Below are 24,805 nucleotides of genomic sequence, written 5' to 3'. Positions count from 1 at the left end.
TACTTTTTACTAACCCGAATCACTGAGGCACTGGTAACAGTGACAGCAAAGGCTGCTATAGAAATGGCACTGACGTACTAAAATTATGAACGAACTTCGTGGTAAACCTAATCAAATTGCAATTTGTGTTAACATCAAATGAAATATAAGTTCATTGTTACTTTTAGTGGTGGAATATTTGTATCCTTTGTTTTCATTAATGTTTAGTATTATTTAATTTATTTTTAACTTGGGTACTTGTTAAATGTTATTGCTATTTGCTAGATAGGTAATCATTTTGGATTTTGTTTGTAAGTGGTACAATGTAGGTACAGTACTCACAGCATTTTTAGGGTTCCGTACCCAAAGGGTAAAAACGGGACCCTATTACTAAGACTCCGCTGTCTGTCCGTCCGTCCGTCCGTCTGTCACCAGGCTGTATCTCACGAACCGACAGTTGAAATTTTCACAGATGATGTATTTCTGTTGCCGCTATAACAACAAATACTAAAAACAGAATAAAATAAAGATTTAAGTGGGGCTCCCATACAACGTGATTTTTGACCGAAGTTAAGCAACGTCGGGCGAGGTCAGTACTTGGATGGGTGACCGTTTTTTGCTTGTTTTGCTCTATTTTTTTTGATGGTGCGGAACCCTCCGTGCGCGAGTCCGACTCGCACTTGGCCGGTTTTTTTTAAATGTACCGTATTGCATTGAATTAAAGTATGTTTTAGTTCAATGAAGTAGTACGCATGTTGTACACGTAGGATGCATAATAAAATTGTAAAGACTTCGGACAAAACTTTCGCCCTGATTCGAACTTTAAGATGCTTCAAAAATTTGCTAAAGATACTATATTGATCGGATGTGTCAGAGTCAAAAGTGAAACTTCGAAATCAGGCCGTTTGACAGAGTTACTACACCCGAACTTTTCAACGATGTTTGACTTTACTATAGAAACTCTCGAGGGGATTTTGAAAACTGGTTCTCAACCCCTCTACATACTGAAATTAAACATGCAATGGTGGCCAAAAATGCTTCTCTATTCTTTCTGCCAAACGCGCGTTTGTATCACTGTAAAAAGACGCAGTCAATATTTATGAAAAGAACCTACATTATTTTTATATATTGTTGCCGTCTCTATCATATACTGTCAAAGCGCTGGCATGAGCTTTTGCCAAAAAGCTACTTACCCGCAAATACGTTCGCGTTAAGTTTTGACAAGTTCCGCGTCTTCCGCGCTCTCAAAGCTTTGAGCGCGCTTAGTTAACCCTTTTTGCGACAAGGAGACTGATTCTGATTTAACACTTTGTTACGGTTCTGATCTTATTTTGATACGACCTTGAAAATCGCTCATACTGATTCTTGCATGCTAAACACGCCAAGCGAGACATTTGGAAACTCAAAATCCGCTACAAAATGACACTTAACGCAAACGCGCTATCGAATGAAATATTCACTAGGGGTACGGTATCGGTTGCATACTTATCGGTTATAATTGTCAGCCTATTGTGTCCAGAGATGTGACTTATTTGAAATACTTGTATTTAAAATGCAAATACAAAATGCAAAATACCTATTTTGTATTTTGTATTTAAATACCTTTTGAAGAAAACTATTTTGTATTTTATTTGAAATAGTTTTGGGACCTATTTTCTATTTTCAAAATACAAAATACTTTATAGTAGGTAGGTAATGTAGGTAGGAGTTACAATCTCTTCTGATGTTACAATCCTGGCAACTCTCTCATTCTTTTAACATGGAACTGTTGAATCTGTTTAGTAACGTCGCACATAAAGTGTAATCTTGAGTGTTGGGAGGGTTTCAAGGCACGAGAGGAGAACAAACTTTTCTGCCCTGGTGAAACACAATCGAGACGTTTTCATCACACTAACGAGAGGCATTATACTAGCTGTGAAACATTACAAAGTAATGCTTTTAAAAGTTGGCCGATATAAAACATCATTCATACCTACATCCTACCGGTTAATATGAGCAACTAGAAATTTGCACTTTAGATATGGGATTGACTTCAAAGAATAAAGAGAGTCTTTTCAACTCGGAAATTCCGAGTAATACTTCTTAATTCAGACTAGGTATTCACTACTCAGAATACCTTTTATTGAAAAGTATTTGTATTTTAAAAAAGTATTTTGAAAATACCTATTTCGTATTTTGTATTTAAATACAAATTCAAAAACTATTTTGTATTTTGCATTTGAAATAGTATTATCAAGGAAGTATTTGTATTTTGTATTTAAATACTTTTTATAAAGTATTTTTCGCATCTCTGATTGTGTCCCACTGCTGGGCAAAGGCCTGTCCCCTTTTCTATTCATCCCGGGTTTGAGCTACATCTGGCCACTCTGGCCAGTCTCTCAAAAAGGAGTCCAAGTTATCCCGCCATCGCCGATGAGGTCTGCCGGATCCCCGGTTTGACTCGTGGGGCACCCACTCCGTGGTTATCTTGGCTCACAAGTCATTCGGCATGCGGCAGATATGACCAGCCCAGTCCCACCTTAACTTTGCCGCTGTTCGAGCTACATCTTTTATTTGAGTTTTTGAGCGCAGCGTGCATGGTGTTCCGGATGCGGTATCGGTTGGTATCGGTTTAGCTATTTTATTCTGACTTATAACGATGGGAGTAGATACGTTCATTTCTTGAATGTTTGAAGGTTGTATCAGTCCAGATAGCGCGAAGAAGTTATTCCACAGTTTAGCTGTGCGAAGCAGGAAGTTTCTGGAAAATCTGATAAAATACCAGAAAATAAGTAACGCATGAATAAGTTAGAAGTATAAAAACTTTATAAAGTGAATTCCCCTTCTTTCAATATAATTGAAACGCTAATTTCATAAGACTCAATCGTGAACACTAAGTATACTCGAAGTTGAAGGCTCAAGTCAAACAATTATAATTCCGCCTACACCCACCCTTCCAAAAGAGCTTATGTGCCCAAGTAAAGGGTGGTCTTAAGCCCTTCTGTGTATGCTGCAGGTGTTTATTAAAATCCAATTTGCATAGGGGCTTGGAGTTTGAGTCGCGATTCGAGTCGAATTTTCTACGCTTGGCGCAGATATGGGAGTATACGAGTTTTAGCTTGGGATGTAAACGCTGGGATAATATTTATTTGGCTAGTTTGCTATACCTATTATACCGACATTTGAATGTACAAATTACCGTTTTAAATTTTTCACAAAACAAAACGTCATCCGCTATCAATCTAATAAATATAGAAAACGCTGATCATCATCAATTTTTCAATTCAAAACGCCTTACCTACCAAATAAACTAAGTATCAATTGGACCACTTAAAAACATACGAGCAAACTAGGTACATAGTAAATTATATTAAAATTCCTTAAAAAAACTGTACGTTAATTAAAATAATGAACTAACTAACTAGCATAACATTCTCTACCAGTCAAACAAAGTTAAACAAGAACAACAATAAAATCGTCGCGATTCCGTCGCAAGTAACCGCTCGTATAATTTCTCGCTCGCTACCGTACAAAATCGTCGCCCAAGTTTTTAATTCAAATGTAAACAGAGTAAAAGTTAGCTTTAATTCAATACGTGAATTATTCATATCCATTAGAACACGCTAATGTTCGCCGACACTCGTACGGGCAAAAAGTTGTGTGAACATACACACATACACAATGTACACATAGTTGAGTATTCATTTTAGCTTCAGTGTAAGTATCATATCCTCAGGTGACATGCAAAACTCACTAAGTACCACCACAAGTTCCTAGCCATAGTGAACCATATTAGTACAAGAAGAAGGTTGATTTTTGTTTAAATATTTTATAGTAGTTAGTGACTTTTGCTTGTCACCTGACGATATTATTATTCGCTAAAGTCTATTTTTTTATTCGGTAGACTGAAATGACAGTTAATAGTATGAAATGACATTTCATGTTCATACTATTAACTGTCATTTCAGTCTACGGAATAAAAAAACAGACTTTAGGTGTACGATGGGTGCTATGCTGCCTTCATTTTGTGGACTTTTCTAGGTTAACTCTTATGGAGTAAGATTTGTTCAAACGTGGGACATTAATGTGGGACATTTCATAAGATTACATGTGTTTGTGACAATCAGCACCACTTCTGTCTCCACTGACTTCGCTTGGCAAGGTAAAGATCGGTTTTCCTAGGATAGCGGTGCCGTCATATAGCGGCCGTCTCCATACTAAATAATACAGCTAAATATGGATGTCGTAGTATTTGTATGGAGACGGCCGCTATATGACGGCTCCGCTTTCGGAGGAAACCAAAGCTTTAGAGCCACCCCACACTAGCATCTTCTGAGCGTCGGCGTCTAGTCAACTCTATGGTTGCTCAACACAACGCCGTCGCAACTGCGCAGCAACGCCATTTTCCATAGCGTTGACTAATAGACGCCGGCGACGCTCAAAAGACGCTAGTGTGTGGTGGCTTTAATACTTAGTACAGTTAGCGTCAATAGTAGCGGTACCTAGTGTTATTTTACACAAGCTAGATGGATTAATTACTGTGATCGTGAAAATGGTAATGGTAATTTTGATAGGTACATTGTGATCCTTACAACGTTGCGAAAATTCCAATCCTTTTAAAAGACAAGGCACCATCATACATTATGATAAGTCAACATTTCCCTATCGTATCCTTCTCTTTCTCTCCTAAGCTGTAGCAGTAATGTGTGATTGAGATGGCATGATGGACTTAAACTTGCGGCCACATGAATTATTGAAGGGCCACGCACCTTTCAAGGGTTTTCAGCGGTTGCCTTCTCAACTTGATGGGATTGATTTGATCGAATTTTTGAGATTATTTTTAAGGTTTTATTTTACCCAACCAAATAAATGTGGTACAGATGAATTCATTTTAAAATGTGCGCCCAAATAATTGCCTAATTGCGTACATTGCCTATGCTTAGATACATTAGGAAATCCTATAGACACAAAACAGTACAGGGATATGACCGCGAAAATATAAAGTTCGCAAATTGCGGGCATTTTTCTCTGTCAATCTAATTACGCCTTCATTGGAGTAAAATAGAAAGATACCCGCAATTTGCGAAAAACGGTTTTCGCGGGAGCGCCTCACGGCGCGATTCGGGAAATGAATTAAACATTCACTAGATATGAAATAGTAACGATATGTGACGTTCCACGGCAAAAGGTACCTTATGGCCGCAATAATATTGGAGCGGCGTTAATAATAGCGTAAGCGACAACCGCCATAGGGTACCTTTTGCCATGGAACGTCACATATCGTTACTATTTCTTATCTATTGAATGTCTAATTCATTTCCCGAATCGCGCCGTCAGTCTCAAAATTCAAATTCAGGACCTCAAGTTTGGCCGTCAAGTACCGAGTAGGCTATTTTATTACACACATTTATTACACACAATTTCCCTTTTACCCCTGCCTTTTAAGCCGTCGAACGACCACCATACAACAAATATACCTATGCAAAAGTCTAAGAAAAAAACGTGCCTCGGAAATCAAGAAAAAGTCCTTTTTATAGATGGCGCGCACACCTTTGGCCTATGCTCGGCTAGATGGCGTTCACCACACCGTTTGATATTTAACAATTTTAACACGAAGGTATCAGTGAAAGAACACTGGTCAAAATTATATAAAAATATTAATATCATTTCTTTGGTATTCATATATACCTATTTTTTTTTTGATAGCTTTATACATATTTCCATTTATAATTTTAATCGTGTGTCGATAGATGGCGGTAAATTTACTATAAAGATTACTATGACAGTAACCCTCTATACTATCTATTCTCTTTGGTAATATTGATACTGACCCCGAGATTATCGCAGTGACGTGACAGAACTCGAAACAACCAATAGCTCACTCCTTCATAAATCTCCCCAGCCTATATGGGGACATCGATCAGTGCCTTTCAATCGGCTGTGGCTTAACCTGCCGTTTCAGATATATGTCTGTATTGAAGATTGAACATTTGTGGGCTTTATTACAGTGAGATAAAGTTCAGTTTTGATCGTTTTCTTTTGTAGTGCAGGCCAAACGATTTAGGTATTTCGGGCTATTTGTACCGGAGGCGGATTCTGATTAACGGTTTTGAATTTATTTTGAATATGATTTATCAGTGTCAACAATTTAAATTTTTCAACCAGATCCTATTCATAACCTGTTATTTACAAATCACAATATTTTAAGCCTCCTGTGGTGAATAGGGAATATTACGCGAAAGTCTGCGTAGGGGGCGCCACTCCCACAATAAGTGACAATCTAAGGGTCTACCGAAAATGAGAGAGTCGAAATTATGTTATCTAACCTCTCTGTCACTCTTGCATATTCGAGGGATAAAGAGGCAGATAGCTGGGTTTCGATTTCGAGTATCAATATCATATTTGATTGTGTGAAAGCTTGTCAAAAAACAGTTTAAGGTACAGTACGGTTACCATCAGTTTGTCACTGACATAAACGCCGTCGAGAACGTAATTTACTTTCTATACATCTCGCTCGCACTCGCATATTAGTGCAAACGGGATGTATAGAAAGTAAATTACGTTCTCGACGGCGTTTATGTCAGTGACAAACTGATGGTAACCGTACAGTATGTATAAGTTACTCTATGGTATAAGTCACTAGTGCTGCACTCTGGTGACAAAACATTGCAGTAATACTCCCTATTTAGGGAATTCTTGAACTTTTCTTCAAATGATCAAATGATCTAATTTAGTTGAAGATCATCGAAGTCTTTAACGAAATATCTAGCGACCGCTGACAGGACTTCGACACGACTTTGATTGCTTTTTGCGCAATCACCGAGACCGAGAGCTGCTATGCAAACCTCTGTTAAGTTTTGTCCCTTTCTAACAAACACAAATGTCCTAATGACGGATAAGGACAAACGATACTCAAGGCTTGTTAGACATGACAAGCGTTTATAAATAACGCAATAAGAGCCCCAAGATCCACGCCTCAAAGCTAGAATTTTTAGATTATAAACATAATGAAAACGAATTAAATTATATTATCTGTGCTTGCCAAATATTATGACCAGTAAATGTATTTATACTTATGACCTTTTAAATGCGAAAAAATTAAAACCATAGCTGTTAAACATTCTCAAACGATTAGAATTCTAAACAAAAAACGGTCGTTCATTCATTCACTTTTTACACCCATTCATCACTCCGTTTCTTTTATCCGCAATTTCATACTTTTTAATACTCCAGGGAATCAACTGGAAGCCAGGTCCTTCATTATGTTTGTAAATCTGCTGAAGTCATTTATCTTTATTATAAATGTCGCGTCTGAGTCGTTAATCTTGGTATCATCGAGGGTACACTGATCGACGCAAGTGGGGGGAAAATGGGTCTTAAGTCGGTGGGTTAAGTGGCTGTACCGTACTGACAATTATTGTGTAATCTAAAGACTGACAAGATTATATTTGACACTGAGGTAGTGTCGCTACAAGCTGCTTACATGTGGCAATAATGTGCGTACGTCATATGTCAAATAAGGTGAAGTTTACAAGAATGGGAAGTTAGAATTTAGCTTTCAAGATTTGACCCGAACGTCCAGTGAGCTGCAGAGATAAGTAATCCCCCCTAAGGTAAACGTACTATAGGCCACCAAACGAAGGAATTACAGCGGAAAGCGGAATTATTGGCATGTGTAAGCCAATTTTAGCATGGGTGTAGGTAATGGTGTATTAAACAAGATACTAAAAGTACCGAGGGGTGGGGGTGAAGCTAACGGGTAGGGGGGGGGGGTTTAAGGTCCCTTTTTATAGTTTTTCGTAAATAACTCTTAAACGGTGGCCCGTAGCAAAAAATGTTCTATCACATAATCTACATAAAATTTTCTACAAAAAACATTCAGTACACTTCTTCGCTAGGATCAATATTTTAAAATACATTAAGGTGGGAAAGGCACGTATAATTTGTTCTAAGGTCGTTTTTTTTTTAGTTTTTCGTAAATAACTCGTAAACGGTAGCCCACAGAAAAAATTAACTTTTACATAAATAATCTATTTGAGATTCCTTATAAAATAAATGCTGCGTTTTTTCGCTAGAATCTAGCGAAAAAACGTAGCATATAAATTTGTTTGCCGGGAGGTCACTAACCCTACAACTTACTGTACATACAAACATTGCAAGTTGCAAGTTGCAAGCTTCTAAAATAAATACATTAGCTAAGGTACCACGTCTTTGAAAGTGGGTAGGAACACGTAGCTACCAGGGGACCGCTAAAGACCCGCATGCCAAGGACATGTAATGTGACCCAGGGGACGCGCTCGCTTACAAATCGATTCTTTATCGTTACCCGCGAGTCAGGATTAAGATTGTGTTATGGAACACAAGGTATATTTTATTACCTACTCGTATATACAACGTGTTACATCAGCCACTGAAAGTGGGTGGGTACTCGATGTAGGTCATACTGAGCAACTTTTACTAACTAAATGGTCCCAATTTCAGGGTTTTCGGGGGTCAGGATTTCGGGGTTGGTCCTATAGTAAAAGTTCCTCCAGACATCGCCGATAAAGAAATGCGATTAACTAAACATCCCATCATGACAAACAAATCGGTCGTGTCAGCGTGACAAACGACGCCATTTGTCGCGCAATTCAATGACAAACATATTATTTGGTCTGGAAAGACGTGGAATAAAAATTGAAATATATGCGCTCTTCTGACATGTTCGGACAGAACAGCCTAACTTAACATGTCTTTTTTTAGAAATATGAACTTTAAAGCAAGAGGCACTTACAATTCTATTGGTAGAAATAATTTATAACTTCCAATTTTCGTAGTTTAGTACCGAATAGGGAATATACGTCAAAACTCAAATATAGAGCATCAAAGAACTGTATCCAGACAATTCACTTCTATAAGGACCAAAGGCACGTAAGTTTTTGAGCTATAACAGTGATTATTCAACCAAAATTCAACTCATAAGCGCCAAGTGCATTAAAGTCGCTTTTTCTTTGGAATGTTTTGAGCGAGTTCTTTGGCGCTTACGACGTTTCAAACAGCGACAAGACTTTATTGATGACAGTAATATATGAGAGAAGTTGGGGGCTTGTAATTTGGTAGCTTTGAACGTATTTTTACTTAACTTTTGTTTACCTTTTTCGCGGTTTCTGTAGTAATGTGTTTTTGTCCGATTCCGGAAATTGGGAGGGTTGTGAGTTGTTATGTAGCTCGTTTCAGGTTATTGCCTCTTAGCTTGATTAAAGTGAGGATTTTCTATCGCTTTCGTGATCGTAGTATCGCTAATTGAAGTACGAAACTACTGTTGTTAGTCAAAAGATTCGAAAGAAATATAATTTAAAGTTGTGTGTGTGTGAAGTATGTGTATGTAGTGTATTCAAGCTACAAATGTGTAAATATAAATAATATTATATCGACTACATAGTAGTGCTACTATTTAGTGTTACTACATATAGTAGTTTGTAATGACAGGTATCAAGCTTTGGGTAAAAGAGGTAAATTTACATATTTATTAGCATGTAAACTGCACATTTTACACATATGCACTTCTTTATATTTAACTACAAATACCTACTCAATGTCATGAGTGTGGCGACAAGGAAACTTATATTTTACTTACAATCGAAGTGAAAAGCAGAGTGTATAAACTCAGGCATAAATGTCCATTTTTATCCTCGAATACGATACTGACAATGAAACTTATAAATGAAATGCGTATGGTGTGTTCTTATGACATGATGAAATGGAGTCATAATTTTAGATGACGTCCCGTTTTGGTACCTTACCTACACAAACTTAAGGTACCTAATATTTTAAAAAGACAGCCTAAATTTATTGTAAATGAATAAATAATAAAAGTCATAATTATAGCCGGACAAACAACTTTGTCAGTAGCAAAAGGCGCGAAATTCAAATTTTATATGGGAGGATTGTACTTCGCGCCAAAATGTCTACTGACGGAAATGGCTTGACCGACTATATTTACTTACTGGTCTACTAATTGAATGGTCGCACAGTAGATAGGTGTGGACTAAGTCTTGAATTAATTTTGACTAACAGCTTAAAAATAAAGCTTTTACAATAGGAAGAAGAAAATAAACGATTTGAAGCGATGATACTTACAATTAACAATGATGTACAGTCAGCTGAGATTAGTGATATTTATGGAGGTGGAGGTCACTTATATCTGCAGCTAACTGTACATTATAATAACTATTAAAAATACTATTAGAAACAAATACATACTTATTTATATGGCAGTTTCAAAAGTAATTATAATCAAAATAAAACTAATTTACAAAAATATATTGTCCTTAACTTTGACTCGCTACATCCACCAAATGCCAACAGGACAAACCATAAATGACTCATTAGGTACCTTCACGAATAAATCATGAAATTTTCCCGTAATAATACTATTCTTGGATTAGTTGGGTTAAATTCATTAAAATGGAAGGTCGCCTGTTGTTGGTGGTGGTGTTCCTGCAGGGAGTTGTGTGTCAACGTGTGTGTGAATGGAAAACTTGTCGCGAGTGTATAAGGGATCCTAATTTGTGTATGTGGTGCGCCACCGAGGTAAAATCTTTTTTGTTAGCGTTTGTTTACGTAATTCTGCGCCAACCTTGACGCTTTTCTATTTTGCCCTATGGTGGACTGGTAGAGAATGCCTACAGTGGCATTAAGTCCACCTGTTGTACTTTTGTATGTACAATAAAGCTTAACATTTTAATAAATAATTAAGATGATAGTGGACGTCGGCTTCTAAATAAAAAGCGGCCAAGTGCGAGTCGGACTCGCCCATGAAGGGTTCCGTATTTAGGGGATTTATGACGTATTAAAAAAAAACTACTTACTAGATCTCGTTCAAACCAATTTTCGGTCGAAGTTAGCATGGTAATGTACATCATATATTTTTATTAGTTTTATCATTCTCTTATTTTAGAAGTTACAGGGGGCGGGACACACATTTTACCACTTTGGAAGTGTCTCTCGCGCAAACTATTCAGTTTAGAAAAAAATGATATTAGAAACCTCAATATCATTTTTGAAGACCTATCCTATAGATACCCCACACGTATGGGTTTGATGAAAAATTTTTTTTTGAATTTCAGTTCTAAGTATGGGGAACCCCCAAAATTTATTGTTTTTTTTTTCTATTTTTGTGTGAAAATCTTAATGCGGTTCACAGAATACATCTACTTACCAAGTTTCAACAGTATAGCTCTTATAGTTTCGGAAAAAAGTGGCTGTGACATACGGGCGGACAGACGGACAGACAGACAGACAGACATGACGAATCCATAAGGGTTCCGTTTTTTGCCATTTGGCTACGGAACCCTAAAAACCGCCGTAGGCCGTCCCTATTTTCCTCCCTGGATATTGATATTATGAAAAATATTTCGACACAATTTATTATGTGTTAACCATAGTTATGCCCCTAGACTTCTTTAGACTTTTTACGATTTTTTATTATTATTTTAAGAGTTAGGGGCGAAAATCAAAATCAATTGTAACAATTTAAGTATCTACCTTATAATATTGGCTTGCGTAAATTTTCGTTCACCTGACTAGGTACCTACATCATATTTATTATTTTCGTTTTAGAATTTCAACGGAACGAGCAGATGCAAGCCAGTGACTCATAAGGATGATAATTGGTGTTCACCAGAAGACGTACAAAATCCACTAAGCAACATAACAGTTGGCGATTCAAAAGATTTCAGCTCCGAAGTTGGACACATGGTTCAGATCAAACCTCAGAGTTACAATTTAAAGCTTAGAGTGGGACAGGAACAGACCTTCTCTTTCTCTTACAAAGCATCTGTAAATTTCCCAGTGGACCTTTACTTTCTCTTCGATGCTTCTAATTCTATGAAAAGAATGAAGGATGACTTAGTCGATCAAACGTATAATATATTCGAAACTATAAGCAATAAAACTAAAGATGTTTATATGGGGTTAGGCACATTTATTGATAAGAATCTGATACCTTTTAATAAGTGAGTATTTTTGCTTCATCTAATATTTAAGTATGCGTTAATCACACATCACCTTCCTAGTGTTATTCAGGCAAAACTTTTTAGTTCTTACTCATAGGCCACCAATGCCCTGCTTGAACATTCTCTGAATCCGTTCGGGATGGCAATGGGTATTTTGAAACACAAAAAGTACCTACCCGTTTTGTTAATTATGTTTTAAAATATATGTATGTACTCGTAAGTAGGAATATTGTGTAGCGGCCAATAAACTTATTTGTTTTTATTTTCCAGCAAAATCTCAGCCAACCAAACATATTCTTTCAAACACGAGCTAAAATTAACGAATGACATAAGTTTTTTCAATAACAAACTTGGCCATTTGAAATTCGGATCCAACGCCGATGACCCAGAGAGCGGACTAGAAGGCATAGCACAGGCTGTCGCATGCAAGAATATAACTGGATGGAGAAAGCAATCTAGAAAGATCCTCGTATTGATGACAGACCAAGCGTATCACGCAGCAGGTGATGGTAGAGCAGCAGGAATTATTAGACCTTATGATGGAGGATGTTATTTGGATAAAAATGGATACTACACTAAAGAAAAAGAGATGGATTATCCTTCAGTAGGCATCATCAATTATATGGTGACGAAGGAAGAGATAAAGATATTGTTTGTGTCGAGTTTCTCGGATCAGACGGTGTATAATACGTTGGCGACAGCCATAACGGAGTCGGAGGCGATGAGCTATCAACCTAAGGCTATTACTAGTATGCTGGACGAGACTTATGAGGTTTGTGCCTGAGAATTAGAGTCGTTTTTAAATTAAAACTTTAGTTTTGCTTCAATCGATCGGTTGGCACTATTAAAAAAAATCAAACCTAACCCAAACATATCATGAAGTGATCAATTCAAAAATTTATTATGCTTGCTACTATATTATGCATTTTATTATGAGCGTTTGACAATAGATTAATAATAAATGTTTTTTTAGAAAATATCCCAACAAATAAAGTTAAAACTGAATTTGACAGACGAAGACAGAAAGCATTTCGAAATAACTTTCGATCCAAACTGCGACTACGACAATTGCAAAGTGACACTAGGCCAAGAGATGAACTTTACTGGAAAAATTCTACTCAAGCAACACTTTAACAAAGATCATCTGTATATCAAGATCAACCCAATTGGTTTGAATGATAAGATAGTTCTGAATGTGACTGTGCTATCGGATTGCGGATGTTCTAAATATGCAGAGATAAACTCGACAAGATGTCATAACATAGGTAATTGGAGCTGTGGTGTTTGTGAATGCCCTGATGCCAAGTAAGTGTCGTTTTTTCTACATAAAAAATACAATAGAAAATACTTATGCACCTATCACTTATCCCACTTCGTTTAATGGAAGATAAAATACGTTACACGTTACGTGCATTTAAATTTTTAGTGAAAGTCGAAACTAAGTTTGAATCAACTGTTGTTAGCCACCCACACGTCAAAACTTGCCAGACAAATGCAATTTTAATTTGTCAAATAGGCCCCACTGGCTACTTGGACAGAGTAGTATGGCGGTCATTGGTGTCGGAGGCTAAGATCCACTTCGGATCGTTGCGCCACAGCAGTAAGTAAATAGGCCCCTGTACTCTCTAGTCTGTGCTCTATTCGTGACCAACCCATGTTGTCTGTTGTTAGATTCGGACCAGATTGCGGCTGCGCTGGTAATTCTTCGACGTGCTCCCCTCCCGGTTCAGATCAGATCTGCAGCGGACACGGCACTTGTAATCCTTGCGGCATTTGCAAATGTGCGGAGGGGTAAGATTTTCTTAATGATTACATTTATATGCTGTAGGTATATCTCGCGCGCCCCAATTTAGTGATAAGCACTATTTATTACCAACTGACCAACCATTAATGAACCTGTAGAAATTTGTTCGATTAGTATAAAAAAAGTTTGATTACTAACCAACAAACCGGGCAGAAAAAAAAGAAGTTAAGAAAAAAAACCAACTACCCAACCAGGTGGACAGAGCGGTTTGTCGGTTGGTAATACATCATCTTTGTTATGAAAATTAAAACTATAGCAGATTTTGGAACCTGAACACAGCTCTTGGTAGTCCACTCTTCAAATTGTCCAACGATTGTATAGATTTTCTAGAAGTCGAAGAGTTTAAATCTTATTTATTCATCTGCTTTTAGCCCTTACTTGACTAAATGTTTTTTCATTACGAGACCTTCTTTAGTATCTCATACATCATCTTTGTACAACATCATAATTTGTATTATTGTTATATTCATTCTATCTTATCACATAATATAGTTAGTAGGTACAACAATTTCAAGACCATCTGCAACTAATATTTTTATTGTACTCGTAAGGTACTTAGTTTTTAAGGTATCTGGGGAATGCTGGCAACTGGTAGTAAAATAAACAACAAAATAAATGGACTATCTATCTATCTATCTAAAATGTAATTCATAAACGCGCTTATGTTTAAGGTACGAAGGCAAATACTGCGAATACCAGAACAACAACTGCCTCCGCGACAACGCTGGCAAACTCTGCTCGGACCATGGCACATGTCTTGATGGCAAATGTACGTGCAGGGGTGACTGGACCGGACCTGCTTGCGATTGTACAACTTCAAAGGCAACTTGCACTAGTGATGGAATGGTAAGTTGAAAGTAAAAGAAAATAGAGAATTTTTATATCAGGTAGGTACTTGAAAATGTTTCCTACATTTGATGATTAATACATTCCCAGGAATGCAACAATCGCGGCCACTGCGTCTGTGGTATTTGCGCCTGCAACCCCCCAGCCAAATGGGACGCTCGCACCTACGACAGCTATTACTTCTGCAACCAGACCCAATGCTACGACTGCCATAGTAAACAGTGCCGACATCTCATCCCTTGCATCAATTGCTTAAACGAAGGCGGACCATGCCAACATGTCTGTGGAGACACATTATTTGTGCAAGACACTAAATTCGTTGATGTGAATGGTGTAAATACTACGTGGCAGAATTGTTCTCATGTTCAAGTTAATTTTGGATGCTATTCAGACTTTAGATATGTATACAATGATAATAATACTATGACGCTTGTGGTGTTGGACACGAGTTGCGCTCAGAGTCAAATGTGTAAGTAGTTTTGATTTAATAATTGATTTAATGTGGCATTTAATCTTTCGGCCTTGTCGGAAGACCCTGATTACGAAGCTGTAAGTTCTGGGTTTGAATCCCGTTAAGGGCATTCATTAAAAATTGAAGTTTTCTTGACCTGTGCGATGACTAAGACTATGATCGCTATTTTGTAATGAGTGTTCATTATACTTTTAGATATCGGCGTGATATCTGTAATAATATTGCTGGCTATTGGCATTGCAACGCTGCTGGCTTGGAAACTGCTGACCAACGCCAGAGACCGAAGAGAGTACGAAGCATTCCTTAAGTCATCACAGGTATGTACACTATTACTAGCTTTACCATAGCAATAGGGAACAGATCAATTTTGTAACATAATACATTTAATTGGTAAAGGAGTAAATTTATTTGAAAAAAAAAATCAAAAGTTCAAACTCAACCATATTTTAAAAACTTGTTAATAAAAATAAAAATTACCGTTTTATTCCTAACGTTTAAATGGAAATTTCTGTATAACACTCGGTAGCGAAATTGTATATACCTCTCGTATCATGAAGCCCTCGCAACGCTTAGGCTACATTCACAATAATTGCGAAGAGAAAATTTTTATAATAATTATAGAATCTTTCTCTTCCTCAATATTGACTGGTAGGGAATGCCTTTAGGCATTAAGTCTGCTGTTTGTATTTTTTTGTATTCTGTGCAATAACGTTTAAATAAATAATAAATATATATTAGTAATAGTAGTAGTAGTAGTAGTAAACTCTTTATTGTACAAAAAGACATATTAAATATATATTAGCACAATAGAATCAACACCTTTCTTAAATAAATAACTGTTACTGTTTCAGGAAGGTGATAGTTTACGCATCAACCCAACGTACACAGCACCGACCACTACTTACATGAATCCAGCTTTCGAGAACAGCACAGAATAGCGGAAATAATAATTCTTCTAAATTAAACTTATGTGAGACATATTTTAAAATATTTAGATCACTCACGTGATTTAACCCCGACCCCGATGGGCCCGAAACATGTCGCCAATAGCGACTAATAAATCACGTGAGTGGAACCGCTGTGATCTAAATTATTTTATATGTACCTAGAATAATTCTTCTTTGTATTATTTTCTTTTATTGAGGTGTGCAATAAAGCGTATTTGTATTGTATTGTATGTTATGTAGTTCACATACTAGAACATTAGTCGTTTGTTAAGAAAAACTATTAGAATGAACAAGTTATCATAATTTGAACATAGTTCGCATTTTTATAATGTCTATTATGAATAGTTCTAATGTTATGTTCATAACATAGCATTAGAACTTTTCATAATAGACATTATTATGAATGTGAACTATTAATGTTAATGTCGGGATCTACGTATGAATGCGAAGAGCAAAGTGCCTAATAAAATCTGGAAACCACATCCTTTGCCAGGCGATTTTCCAGATTCATGATAATTTCATTCAGTTGAAAATTAAACCTTATTAGAAAATCATAGGGACTATTAAATTAACATAATATATTCCTACTTTAGTATGACGATTGGCGCAGCCGGTAGGATCACCAGTAGGTGTACTGTGGATCTACGTGATATAAGTGTCACTTTATAATACCATCAAGGTATTGAAAGAGACAAACATTGCTATCACGCTGGCACGTATAGACAAATATGACCATGAGATGTCTACAGGGTGAGTATAACTTAAATATAATCAATTATGTACTGATTTCTCAAACTTAAAAAACCAAGTTTTAAAATAATAATCAGAATGATTTCATTTAACCATGGCAAACTACATATATTACAGTTGCCATCAGATATATCGAAGCGGCCAAGATGCTCACAAATATCTGAGCACACCTCTATTGTTAAGGCGTTAGAGTGCTTGTTCGTATAATATTTGTGAATACCTTAGCCGTGATATTTTTATCTGATGACGACTGTACAAAAAAATATATTTAAAACATAAAGTATATAGTTTACGACGAAATGGTCCCGCCGCTGCATAATACTAACCCTAAAGTCAGCGCTTCTTCCGGCGATGTAAAAGTATCTAGGTTACCTCTGCAGTTACAAACGCGCAAACCTCCAAAAACCGCTTATCATTAGCTGTGGGCTTGTTTGCCACCTTGTTTGTGTGTGATACTGGTCATGTCAAAATCAGATCTAATTAAAAGTAAAGTTTGAATGCAGCACATGAATGGAGGGTGTCTAATGAGGGTAAGTCTGGCTGGCCGCCAGTTTGGCAGCCACTGGCACGCTTCGCGGCGCAAGTGCTGGAAATTGTTTGCTTTTCACTTGAAGGTGCGAAGTGTTTTGGTCATAGACTCTCTCAGAACGACTCCACATAGGCCCCAATAGGGGCTTAGCCCCAAAGTGACAACGTTTTCTTAGGAATACCTAGAGAGTATACATAGGTACTTAACTAGAAAATATTTGTTTGTGTGTATGTCCCTATAACACATAAATAAATAAAATGCCCTTTCCGTTCGGTTTATGGCAAAGCCACTTTTCAGATACCTTTTTAGTTATAGTATAGTATAGGTATACCTGCCAAAATAGGTTAATAAGGAAGAAAATGGACAAGGTCAATAGTTTTCCTTATATTATAAAATCATTTGTATCCCTTACAAGTATGTAAAAACCAGTACAAAACAAACAAATACTAGATGAAACTATTTGTTTAGCAATCAGGTAGCATTAGTTGTGATTTCTCGGAGAACGCTCCCAGTTACGCGTGTTTGCTCCCCATGAATAAGGCATACAGTTAAGGTGATCACACACATGTAAAGTTGACGATATATAAAGTGAGCCGATCCTGTTCAAACTTGTTAGAGACATCGGCTCACCTTATATTTCATCAACTTTAACAGGGGTGTTACTCGAGTCGATCTGAGCTAATTTTGCACTGGCTTAGGAGGTACGTTTTTTGCTCACGATAGGCAGAGATAACCCTACAGAGACCCAACCACAAAATAACGTTAAAATTAGTTTCTATCTATTACTAATAATACATACGATAATTATTAAATTAATCATTTAATATAATGGAACAATTTGTTTATATTAGCATTGGGTTATGTTCACATCATATTCTGAAAGTAAATCCCTTAAAACATGGAAATAGTTATTTGTACAACAAGAGATCAAAGTTTGATATTTCTTCGAGTGCTTATTTTGAGTCCCGTGCAAGCGAAAGATTCTATACTAATTTAGAATCTTGAGCGTAGTAAGGGACTCAAAAGCGCACGAGATGTAAATAACGTTGATCTCGTGTAGTTCACAAAACTTTTCACCTCAGCAGTGAGAACATATTAGAGAACCCGAAAAATTTATTCCTTCTTCATCACTTACCTCTATTCACTCATGTTTTCTTAAGATATACCAACAATTAAATTTTGTCCTCAGCAGCTCGAACAAGGGTACTTTGCTACTTAAAAACAGTGAGCAAAATGCGATATTGCTCACTGTTTTTAAGTAGGAGAGTACCCTTGTTCGAGCTGCTGAGGTGAAAAGTATATTTTTTAATGCTGTAACATAGGTGTGTCAGCGCCATAACCTCCGTAGCAAAGTGCATCGTGCCTTTTGAACGCAGCTAGCGGGATACGTCTCACGTCGGGCTAATATTTATCGAACTGTACTTCGCCGTAGCTGGTACAGTTGGCCTCATATGCTAAAATATTCGTATTGTTCTACATTGCTGAAGATCTATTGTCTGTAAAATTAAAAGTCAGGTATACGAGCAGTATACGAGTAAGTACTTATACTCTGTATAAAGGATGACTCAAGCTAGACCGGTTAGGGGCCGTGCCGGAGCTTCCGGAGATTCGTTTCCAATGGAAAGCACCATGTGAACGTAACCTAACCTATCTATAGGATTCAGTCAGAAAAGTGAAAGGTTTCAGTTTTATGACTAACGATAATATGACAAACAATACATTGATTCGGGAAATGAATTATTAGAGATACATTAGATATGAAATAGAAGATAGGTGACGTTCCACGGAAAAAGGTACCTTATGGCGCCGCAATAATATTATTGCGCCGCTATGCGACGTAAGCGCCAGCCGCCATAAGGTACCTTTTGCCGTGGAACGTCACATATCTTATTTCATATCTAGTGTATCTCTAATTCATTTCCCGAATCGCGTCGGACATAAAACTTTCAGGGAAACAAAAGGGACCCCGAAAATAAAGCATAAACTAGAATAAGTAGCTATACCTACCGTTTGGATTCATACTACAGCATTACTGCAGTATTGCAGTAAGGTTTCACAAGTAATGTCGAGTTGAACGAATTCGTGCAAGCCGCGATATTGCATTCTGTTTGAGTCATTGTCGCAGCTTGCAGCGCTTATTGTGCAGAGCTTAGTTTTAGTTTTTACTTTTTAGTTTTAGTTTATTTATTAACCATAATGTAACATGATCATTACATTGTAAGTCAGCATTTCACAATATTATACTTATAGAGTATGAATTTACTATATAAAGTAAATACGCTTAATAATAATATAATCTACTTACAATTTGCGTCAATTAAAATATTTTGTAAAGACAGATATTCAGTAATCGAATAGAAGGCATGGTTTTGGAAAAAAATCTTGACTGTCTTTTTGAATAAATTAAAAGGTAAATCCGTGACATTTGTGGGCAGTTTATTAAATAGTTTTATTTTTATAAAAATTCCCTGTTTTTGACACTTTTTTAATCTTAGTGATGGAAGTATTAGTTTGCTATTGTTCCTCGTATTATAATTGTGGCAATCCGAACGCTTAAAAAGTAGAGTGCTTGCTTTCTTGTGAATTTCTAGTACAGAGTTGTACATAAACAATGATAGCTTGCCGGGAAGCGTGGGCCGGGGCCCTGCAACAAGGTCCAGTAATCTGCTCGAATCACAGATCGTGGTTGGAGGACAGTGCGAGATCAGTTGTTGTAGAGATATGGAATGAATTGTAACTACCATGAAAAACGCTTAATTTACATCAAAAACCCAGGCAAAGACATATATGTAACTCCGTATAAGATGAATATAGTCTAAGGAAAAACGTGCCTCGGAAATCAAGAAAAAGTCATCCTCGGATAGATGGCGCACACACCTTTGGCCTATGCTCGGCTAGATGGTGTTGAGGACACCGGCGCGTTTCATATTTAACACATAGGTATCAGTGAAAGAACATCGGTCATCGGTAAAAATATAAAATCATTTATTATACACTTATATACTTACTTTTTTTGGTAGTTTTATACATTTTCATTTTGAGTTTTAGTGGTGTGTCGATAGATGGCAGTAATTTACTGTGATTATAAAATTTACCATGACAGGACCTATAAGATAATCCCTCTATACTAGATAGCATAGAGGGATTATCTTTATACTAGATAGCATAGAGGGATTATCTTTAGTCTACACTCTACAGTAATTCCTTCCAAAAATACAAAAATATACCTATACTGAACATTCTCATCACGTGAGAAAGTCAACACCGACATTGGCAAATTCACCTTATGCAAAATTGCAGGGAGTAAAAACCAGTAGATAAAAATTTCGTTATGCAGCCAACTGCATTGCAGCAGAAAACGTACAGAAAAATAATTTATCTAGAAATTAACATATTTATTAATATTCAAATTGGCATTGGTGGTAGTGATGCTGTCAGCAGCATTCTTGCCGCAATGCAGTCCGCAGCAATGTTACTGTATACTGGTTTAGCTGAGACAGCAAGCCTGTAAACGAAATAATAGCATGTGCACTTGTTCTCGTGGTTAACCTCTATAAAAAGATGCCGCGAACACCTGGCAATCTGAAACGTGCACTTTATTTCGTAGCGGTATGACAGGGTCAACGTTTTGGAAAGTACTGTCTGAGAACTTGATCTCTTGGAAGTTTATCTTGTCACGGTGTATAACAACCTATTACTATCATTAAAGGTTTTAGATACCGCCCGGATTCAGACTACACCAACATTACGGCTGCATTACTGCCGACTGCATAGTGGCCACTAATGCCAAAATATGGGCAGCTACATCAATACCACCTTGTGTAAACTTTAGCATCGATCCCAGATAATACTTACAAATAATTTACAGTCACAAACGAAGCTGGACGTTATCAACTTATCAGTATTACCTATAGGACTATAGTATAGTAGTTCTATAGAACTACCTGTCATTCAATTTTGTACTCTAGGTTCTAGGAATCATGAACAATTGAACATGCTTCGCACAATAGGTATAGGTAATCTAAAACTAAATGCAGTGTTTATCTTTGCTTCCCTTAAAATAACAGCATAATAGGTATTCCTTTGACCTTTATCCAATAAAAACATTCCGCGAAATACATAATTCATAAAAAGGGTAAGAAGAAAGGAAACTAAGGCGTCGCTACACCAAACATTGGCTTACAGACCATTAGACGATTTGTATGTAAGCGCCCTTACAATGGGGCGAGCCATGCGGAAAAGTGGGGGGTGACTGTCATGTAGCGTTAGCCTGTTTTTGTGTAAATTTGGGAAATATTGAGGAGGAATATGTACCTATCTAAACTTTTCTTATTGTCAACATGTCAACTATATTTTAACTTAACGAAAAATAAAGTATATATGTGTATTCGTTTGTATAGTATAGGGATATGTTTTGTATGTAGGTTTATCAACCCGATCAATGCTTGAATTTAGTGGAACTTTGTCGATCCTATGTTTAAAAAAAAATTCAAAAGCTCTTATTTTGGACACGGTAACAGGGCAGGTATATCAGGGATTTTATGTTTCTTATAATTTTCTCTTTTGTGTATGTGCTTACGAATAAATAATTATCTCTATTCTATTCTAACTATGTACCATGGTTCGCAAATAAACGATTTCTGATTTCTGATTCTATTCTAAATGTGCAAAATATAAATCTACAAACAATGAAATCAAATAACGTTCTCATTATCGTTTTACCAAAATAATAATCATGATTAAAATGTAATTTGCTTATCTCCAGAGTAACCCAGCACGCTTGAACTAACATTCTGCTAATTATAATATTTACGTGTTTGATTTAATAACACGGTTCACATGAACCACGGTAATTATGCTGGCGTGATGGTAATTTGTTTGGTTTGTTACTCGCTACTGCATTTTAACAAAAAAGTTGAATGTACTTTTTAACCGACAGCTATAACGGTATAGGCTCAATATTTAAGAGTCACACGAACCAGCGGTTACACTGTTATTTAATACCTCTTAAATAACATGAAAATTGACATAAAAATATTATTATTCGTTTTCATTGCTAGAAATTGAAATGTTACAAAATTTGACATTTAACATACAAAACTTCTTAACAGTGTTGATTGATTCACGTTTACAACAACGGGATACAAAACTTTCTGTCGCTTTTTTATTCGAATTTATGTACCTTCTGTATCTCAGAAACTAAGAGTGATAGAAATACCAGAGTAAATTTATTATAAAGAGAGTCAGCTATTATTAGGTTATGTTAAAATATCATATTGGTAGGAAGTTCACAATCGACTTTACAGTTCATTCTGTGGTGGTGCATTACGACATCCTGTGCTACAATAAGCACATTACGTAACTACGTCCAAAATTTAAAGGGCCATATGTACCTACTGTAAAACGTTGTACGCTACACATAGACTAGGAATCCTCTAGACTGAGCATAGTAACGCTACCCCCTCTGCCACTTATACGGTAGTTTTACTCCATCTTCGAGTCAATTCCGTGCCGTGATTGGTCCGTTTCTTTGAACGGACCAATCACGGCACGGGATTCGCTCACCTCGTCCCCCCGCACCCCCGTATTTTTGGCAGCATCGGTTTCATGAAATAATTGCTCTAAACTCAGTCTAGAGGATTCCTAGTCTATGACGCTACACGTGCGAGTAGGTAATTCGCAATTCGTGTCGATTTAAAACACTCCCTTGGGTCGTGTTACGAATTTCATACTTGTATCCTTTTATATATTATTATTGTATTCGAGTCAAGAATTATAAAATGATTTTATGTCTGTTGAGCCGTATTATTATTAAATTTTACTCGTTTCTTTATACAAGTTATTGAGGATTCTACCTATTTAATTACTCCCTCATAATCGCCAAACAAGTGCCAATGGCGAAAATTTAAAAAGCCCGGACATCCCCAACGTAATTAAGCCCGCGCTGAGCCGGATAATTCTAATATCGCCGGGAAATCCTACTATTAGCATAGAGAAAAAAATACATAGATTGCTCACTCCATACATCAGTTTTAGTACCAAATAGACTATTAGCATCTAGCATCGAGTAGCGGAACTATCAGTACTGCTACTTGACAATAGATGTAGCACCGACCGGAAAGTCTTATGCTGTTGAAATAAGGCTTTCCGGTCGTCTATTGTCAAGTAGCAGTACTGATAGTTCCGCTACTCGATGCTAGATGTAGACACTGAAATTAATAGTCTAACCTGATGTATGGAGTGAGCACTCTTGTCTTACTATATTTCTCTATGCTATTAGGTAGGTGCCTCACAACTTTTATCAATTCCTCCTAATTAACTTGCGAGTGTTTTTAATTTGATTTCGGGATTCGCTAATTGGGATTTTTAAGGCAAACATTTTTATGAGATTAATAAACGCTGCGACGATGGAATGTTTGAATTTCGTGATTGTGTTGGTAAATTGACCTTTTTCAGGTATTTTTAAACTGAGGTTTTTATCATTTTTGTAGGTATAAATTAATTTTAGCATTCTCGTCTATTATTTAGGCAGATTTCGTTGAAATTTGGTGAAAAGTTAGAGTTCGCTACTCTGTATAATATAAGCGCAATTTCGCCGTATGTTCTAAAAAATCATGCTCTGAATTACTTAAGTAGGTATTATGAATAAGTAACAATTTAATGTAAATATCTGGGAGATCGACCAAAGCTCGGAAAACATATAAAAACTCGAAAGTGCGTTTTGCTCGAGATAAGAGCAAGCTAGATCGATTTTTCGCCCCCGAAAACCCCCATATAGCAAATTTCATCAAAAACGTTAAGGCTTGGCCAAACACACGGCGCGACGCAGCGCCGCGTCCGCGCTCGCGACCGCGGCACATGCTAACAGGTTACCGACGTCAAACAGACTGCGTCCCGCCGGTATCACGCCCCGCTTCTGTCGCGCCCCGCGCCGCGCGGCCCCTTGCGTCCACGCGGCGCGTGCGCAGCGCTGGCCGCGTAGCCAATATGCCAATCGCTAACGCTCCGTAGCGAACGAAACGCAACTGTCACTGTCACACTAATATGGAAGAGTGATAGAGAGACACAAAGCGATTCGATAGCGAAGCGCAAGCGATTGTCACCTTGGCGAGGCCGCCTGCTCCGCGCGGACGCGGCTGCCCGCCGCGTCGCGCTGGGTCACATCAGTTAGATCGGACGTTAGGCAGCGAGCGGTGGCGCGCGGCCGCGCCGCGTTCCCGCGCGTCGCGTCGGCATCACGCGGCGCGGACGCGGCGGTGCGTCGCGCCGTGTGTTTGGCCAAGCCTTTAGAGCCGTTTCCGAGATCCTTGAAATATATATACATATAGATAAATAAATAAATATACAAGAATTGCTCGTTTAAAGGTATAAGATTTTTACCTCAAGCGACGCAAATTTCTGTAACCGTCTCCAGTACGTGTTTAACTTCGACGTCTCAACCTGTTTCTATTTCCGACGAAGTTTTTACATACATTACAACTCCAGCAAGAGTTTAACTTGTCA

The 24,805-nt window shown here is 37.3% G+C and overlaps 1 protein-coding gene across 1 annotated transcript; it reads left to right on the top strand.

The window, feature by feature from the left end:
- The first annotated feature begins 10,367 nt into the window (after positions 1–10,367).
- On the top strand, positions 10,368–16,029 carry LOC134648156 (integrin beta pat-3-like). Its single transcript, XM_063502635.1, has 9 exons — positions 10,368–10,530; positions 11,560–11,954; positions 12,225–12,726; positions 12,928–13,259; positions 13,626–13,745; positions 14,430–14,604; positions 14,695–15,073; positions 15,272–15,393; positions 15,928–16,029. Exons 1-9 carry the CDS (start codon positions 10,405–10,407, stop codon positions 16,012–16,014), a joined length of 2,238 nt encoding a protein of 745 aa, XP_063358705.1. The 5' UTR covers positions 10,368–10,404; the 3' UTR covers positions 16,015–16,029.
- Positions 16,030–24,805: the final 8,776 nt, after the last annotated feature.

Source organism: Cydia amplana, chromosome 5, assembly GCF_948474715.1.
Source record: "Cydia amplana chromosome 5, ilCydAmpl1.1, whole genome shotgun sequence".
In the NCBI taxonomy this organism is placed as follows: Eukaryota; Metazoa; Arthropoda; class Insecta; order Lepidoptera; family Tortricidae; genus Cydia; species Cydia amplana.
Note: the sequence above shows the minus strand (reverse complement) of the source record. Positions and strands in the feature narration are given on the sequence as shown.